Below are 6,514 nucleotides of genomic sequence, written 5' to 3'. Positions count from 1 at the left end.
TGAGTACTATCAATTCTGGCTTCGCTCTTTTTATACGTTCATGGTGGTGGCCTGCTCCTGCTAGCTGCTCATGCCCTTTTGTTTCTTTCTCAATAATACTTACCTTACATGGTCACACATATATTTGTGAATTGTATTCACCAAGTTTATTTGGAACTGGGGCTATCCTGAGATTAGAGCGTAAATTCATTGTTCGTTCTGTTCTACAAGAAGTAGTTTACTGATTCGGAGTCATTGTAATTCACCAATTCGAAGAGATGGTGTCAGGTAGCCTGCCTAGATTTTCTTCCCTTATTAAAAATTAAAAATAAATTAATTCAAATGTATCATAAGTACGATAATAAGTCGGTAACTAAACTAAACTAAACTAATCATAGACATCTATAGGTCCCTACTACGGATTATTTAATTTCTCTCTTGGTTTTCCTATCCAAGAAGCCTTCTCCTTGCTCAACCCTCCTCGTCTCTTCCCCAATTTGAAAATCAGTCCCTTTCACCTCCCTTGTGTCCTATCATCGTCGACTATGTAAGAACCAACGTACATAAGTGATTATTGACCCTCCTCCCTGTTTGGACAACTAGCCTCTTTCCCCTCTCAATTAGTGTCCCCATCATCGTCGACCATTCCATCACCAACAAAGGTGAGGTTGTTCTTACTTTAGAAATTTAATATAGATAAGTTGAGTTCAATCAACATAATATAGATAGTGTTAATATTAAACCCAATATGGCAATGAGTTTCAGTTATGGTATATTACTAGATATTTATTTAGGAGATATATTATGTTATTGTATTCCTATTTTACGAGTTGTATTTTAGGAATAGGTTTGTTAGTATATTGGTTTCTCCTAAATTGTAATATTCTAGTAATATTGTGTTTCCTAATACTAGGGCTAGGGTTAGGAAGTTGGGGTATATAAATAGGGATTTATATACCATTATAATTGATATGCTTGAGATCCTGAGCTTGAGCAAAGTTTGAGAGAAACACCTGTGAGGTTGATTGATTGTATTTTTAATAACGGTTTTGATTAATAATACAAGTTGGGACGTGGGTATACCACGTTATTAATATTGTGTGTGCTTTGTCTAGATTGTTATCTCGTACTATTCCTAACAAGTGGTATCAGAGCTAAGGTTCGTGATGGAGAAATTTGGTGGAAGATTCGAGATTCAATTGTTCAATGGAAGGAACAATTTTGCCTTATGGCAAAGCACGGTGAAAGATCTCCTAATCCAACAAGGGTTGTATGGAACCCTTGAAGACAAGAAGCCTACCGAAATAGAAAAGGCAAAGTGGGAAGACATGAAGTTACGTGTGGCATCGACAATTCGGTTGGCCCTTGCACCGGAAATTAAGTATGATGTTCTTGAGGAAGATAACCCTTAAAGTTTGTGGGAAAAGTTGACAAAGACATATCAGTCCAAGTCTTTGGCCAACAAGTTATTTCTCAAGAAAGATTTGTTCGGACTCGAGATGGAAGAAGATGGAGATTTGAGAGATCATCTGAATCGTTTCAATGGCTTGATAAACCAACTTAATAATTTGGATGAAAAATTAAAGGATGAGGACAAAGCTATTCTTCTACTTGTGTCTCTACCAAAGAAGTATAATACTGTGATTACTTCTTTGTTGGTGGGGAAAACGAAGTTGGCTTTGGAAGAGACTATTGTTGTTCTTCTAGAGAACGAAAAATTGATGAAGCAAGGATCGGATGACTCATCGGATGGAGGAGCATTCGTGGTAGATGCACGTGACAAGAGAAAGAAGTTTGATAAGAAACATAACCCTAATATTAAGTGTTTCTATTGTGGAGAGTTGGGTCATATACAAACTATGTGTCCTAAAGCAAAAGAAGACTTGAAGGAGTTGAAGAAAACTCGCGAGAAGGGACGTGTTTCGTATGCGGAAGGAGATGATGATGATGTTGGTGATGCTCTTTTGGTTCAAGAAGATAAGGGGCCAAAAGACGGTTGGGTGCTTGACTCGGGAAGTTCTCATCACATATGTGCTAGGAGGGAATGGTTCTAATCCTATGAAGAGTGTGAAGGGAAGATGGTTACTTTGCCGGATGGTAAGAAGGTAAAAGTTGACGGCATTGGTGAGGTTGTGGTAAAACTTTGCAATGGTCGTGTTCGAAAGTTAGCGGAAGTGAGGTACGTACCAAAGTTAGAACGGAATCTAATTTCATTGGGTAGATTAGATGGTTTGGGTTATACTGTTATGGTGAAAAACAGTAGTTTGGAGGTCACTAAAAAGGGTTCGGTGATACTCAAAGGTTGGAAGAATAAAAGAAATCTATTTGTGTTAGATGGAGATGTTCTTGTTCGAGGGGAGGCATTGTCGGATGGACGACGGTGTTTCAATAGTGACCGTTAAATCGGTTGTGGCCATATTGGGTTGAAGGGGAGGAATTGTTAATATTAAACCCAATATGGCAATGAGTTTCAGCTATGGTATATTACTAGATATTTATTTAGGAGATATATTATGTTATTGTATTCCTATTTTACGAGTTGTATTTTAGGAATAGATTTGTTAGTATATTGGTTTCTCCTAAATTGTAATATTCTAGTAATATTGTGTTTCCTAATACTAGGGCTAGGGTTAGGAAGTTGGGGTATATAAATAGGGATTTATATACAATTATAATTGATATGCTTGAGATCCTGAACTTGAGCAAAGTTTGAGAGAAACACTTATGAGGTTGATTGATTGTATTTTTAATAACGGTTTTGATTAATAATACAAGTTGGGACGTGGGTATACCACGTTATTAATATTGTGTGTGCTTTGTCTAGATTGTTATCTCGTACTATTCCTAACAGATAGTTGTTGATCAAACGTACTCTTCGTTTTGTGATTTTTCATTACGTAGTATTTAAGGAAACTTTAAACTCAATATGCCCGATTCGAATTAAAAGCCATAAATCTCATGATAATAGGGCTTAGAAACTCTAGCGTTGCGCGCATAGCATCTAGATCAACAACCCAATTTAATGATTCAAGTGAAAGGTTTTTTCCCTCCTAATCGAAAAAGTCAAAACAAGCAAATGTTATTGCATAAGGGTTTACTGAATTAGTTATTTACTGGCTTGGATAATATTTTATATGTTAGAGATTGATTAACACTACTACCTCCGTTTCTGAAAGTTCTTTACGTTTTAGAATATGTGTTCAAATTATGAAAATTTTGACGTTAAATTTTTTCTTCTCCATCTTCTGCTCTGTGTTTTTTCTCTGTTGCTCCACCATAGCTGACTCTTCTCAACAAAAATGTATTTTTCTGCCATTTTTTTTAAAAGCTTAAGTTAGCTTATTTTAACAATAATTAAACATATTTAGGAAATAATTATTAAAACGTAATTTATTTGCAGAATGATGAACAGGGCTATCTCTTTGTTCAACAATGGTGATAATGAACACCCTAAGAGGTGCTACTGTGGATTCACAGTATCCATTCAAAAGGCATGGACAAAAGAAAATCCTGGAAGGAGGTTCATTGCTTGTCCAGATTATGATGTTGAAACAAACAGAAGGGGTTGCATTTTTTTTAGATGGATTGATGAACAAGAACCAACAACTTGGCAAACAATTGTCATACTAGGGTTAATGCAAGATAAACAAAGCCTTGCTGCTGAAGTTGATAGTTTTAGGACAAAACTTAGTGAAGCTAACAATTATGCAAGGAAGAGGGAGGCAGACTATGTGATGAGCAAGATGAGAAGACCTATTAGTGTGAAATGTGAAGTGTGGGTTGTAATCCTAGTGGTTCTGTTTTTTTTTATCTGGTTTGTTTTAAGTTAAGTGGGTTAAGTGGGTAGGTAAAATGTAATGATCTGCACTAATGAAATGTAATGAAGACTTTAAATTCAATAAAATCTAACCTCATGGTCTTTTTTCTAATCTTCTAGCCATTGCAAGATCCTGCAATGCTTGGCTTGATATTGTGTGTCCTTGACTTGGTTGAGTCTGTGACAATGGGAAGTCATGTGCAGGGAAGGAGTAGATGGTTTGCTCACCCCCATGATCAGAATAGAAAGCTGCAGGAGGTCTTTGCCTCTGTGGTGTGGGGAAGTGTTGTGATATAGGCTGCATTAATTAAAACAAATTAGGAACAAGTTGCTTCAGTACAGTAAAGTAACATGTAAGAAAGAATTTGAGTATATTGAATGATTTACAGTAGCTATTCTTTGATACCCATTTGGGTAGGTATAAATACCCACACCCCTATTGTGCATTGGTATAGCTGAACTGGTTCTTGGGTGTTGTTGCTGTGGTGTGGTCTGCTCTGCAGTAGCATGATTGTTGCTGTGTTGTTGTTGCTTAGGGGCATTCTTGCAACCCCTTTTGTTGTGGCCTATCACACCACATAAGCTGCATTTCATAGAACAACCTGTTCTCTTCAGCTTACCAGATGCAGTTACCTCTCCAACACCATATCTCCTCTTTGTTTCAGGTCTTCCATTGACCTTTTTCACCTTTGGAGCCACAACAATGCTATCAGAAGTAGGCCACTCTTGAGGACCATTTAAAGGCTCTAACAAAAATTCATATGCCTTCATGTAGGTCTGTTTGCAGAAATATGCATTGACATATTGTTCTGGGTGGTCTACTTTATTCCATATAGCAACAATTGCATGTTTGCATGGAATCCCACTCACCTGCCATGCATTGCAACTGCAAGTATGTTGGTTCAGATCCACCACATACTTAACCTGTGTTGCAACTTCTCTTACTCCATAGCAAAACCCACCATCCCAGTATGCATTCCAACCCCTAGCCCAAATTTTGTGTTTCTCTAACTGAATTTGGATCCTAGGACACAACATTATCTCCTTTTTCCCAATGAAATCTCTTTTCTTATGCAGTCTTTCCATAATGGGATGTCGCATTCGCTTCAGGGAATAGAGTAGAACCAGTTGGGTATGATTCATGATTTTTCATCAATAGCTCGTTATTTTGCTCCCACAAGGGGACAAGATATAAATTCCAAAAATATTTCTTAAATCCCTTTTCACGGTATTGTGTCTGCAGGATAAAATTATTTGCGTGAAAGGTAGACTTAACTTCTTGTAGTCTTAAATGTAACCAATCATGATTAGTTCTAGGTACTATCACAGTTTTCTGGTGGTCATAACTTTCCTTTAGGTTGCTCTAAAGAATTTATGGATCTTTATCAAAGAGATATTCATGTTTAAGTCCTTCAAGGAGGTGATGCCGAAGAAATAGACATGTTGTATTATTTCCCTATTTGATTGTTTCACGAATTCCTTTTAGAGTATATTTCCATATCTACGGAGTAACACTCATAATAAGTATGCAGTAGTTCTTTTTAGTAATATTAAGGGCCTTAAAATTAAATTTTAGTAAGGTCCGATCACTAATGATTAGGATAATAATCATAATAAACACATAAAGTCGTGGATCCAAGAAAAACTTGTAGCAATTAATCCCACTTAATAGACTTGGCCAATTTCTTGCACAAACGAAATTAAGTAGAATACCAACATGTCAACGTGATCACATAAAGCCACCAAATTCTTGCACTCGATAAACTAATCAAATTACATAAGACAAACATTCATATATTTAATTTGAAAGCAATCTAATTGAATTGTTACAACGCTTAAATAAACTTTCTTTTCTAATCCCACAAACCCTAACCGATTACTTCGGCAGAGTGAGAGACTAGCGACAACAAGATAAATAACCAAATATTTGTAATTTTTCTTATCACCCCCCAAAAAAAAAAACAATCATAAAATAATTACTATCTAATTACAATAATTATTAATCCATGACATTGCTATTTAAACACGAGAGGAAAAATAACCATCTTCAACTATGTATAAATCATTACTGGCTATGCACATATGATAGGGACACAAGACCAATCCAAATTTTGGAAAACCGTGAACGTGCATGATACTTATAACAAGCCGCAAGAAATCAATATCAAATCAATCCAAAATTTATATCAAGTCGTAACGTAAATCGGCGAAGTGTAATTAGAAAATAAGAAAATGTTCATCAAACTAATACTATATATGTAATCACCATGCCAATTGGACAGTTAATAAAATGAACATTCAAAGCAAATTTATTTAATGAATTATATATGCAATATGCGTACCTTTTGCGGCTACGAATATTTGTGAATTCATCAACCTAAATTAATGATCCCGGTTAGATGAACTCGTTGGTAGAGCCTTGGTGCTGATAACGTGTTGTGAAATAAAGAGAAAGATAGGGGAAATTGGGAGAGAACAACTGTGTGTTTTATTCCATAAACAACGGGCTATATATATATACATACAATAGAATAGGGTTTGCTTGAGGAACAATAAACCCTAAGATCTAGAATATTTTGGAAATATACTAGGGGTATAATGGGCATCCACATAATATTCATAACAGCAACAACTTGAAATTATTTTTTGACTATGAATTACGTAAATAATTCTCTTTACTTAAAATAGAATATCTTTCAGTATATTATTCTTGTAAAT

The 6,514-nt window shown here is 35.7% G+C and overlaps 1 protein-coding gene across 1 annotated transcript; it reads right to left on the bottom strand.

The window, feature by feature from the left end:
* Positions 1-3,889: 3,889 nt before the first annotated feature.
* LOC110801222 (uncharacterized) lies at positions 3,890-4,882 on the bottom strand. Its single transcript, XM_022006549.2, has 3 exons — positions 4,667-4,882; positions 4,184-4,573; positions 3,890-4,094 (listed from the first exon to the last, which is right to left on the bottom strand). The coding sequence occupies exons 1-3, from the start codon at positions 4,880-4,882 to the stop codon at positions 3,891-3,893; spliced, it is 810 nt and encodes a 269-aa protein (XP_021862241.2). The 3' UTR covers position 3,890.
* Positions 4,883-6,514: the final 1,632 nt, after the last annotated feature.

The sequence above is a fragment of the Spinacia oleracea genome, chromosome 3 (genome assembly GCF_020520425.1).
Source record: "Spinacia oleracea cultivar Varoflay chromosome 3, BTI_SOV_V1, whole genome shotgun sequence".
Classification (NCBI taxonomy): domain Eukaryota; kingdom Viridiplantae; phylum Streptophyta; class Magnoliopsida; order Caryophyllales; family Amaranthaceae; genus Spinacia; species Spinacia oleracea.
Note: the sequence above shows the minus strand (reverse complement) of the source record. Positions and strands in the feature narration are given on the sequence as shown.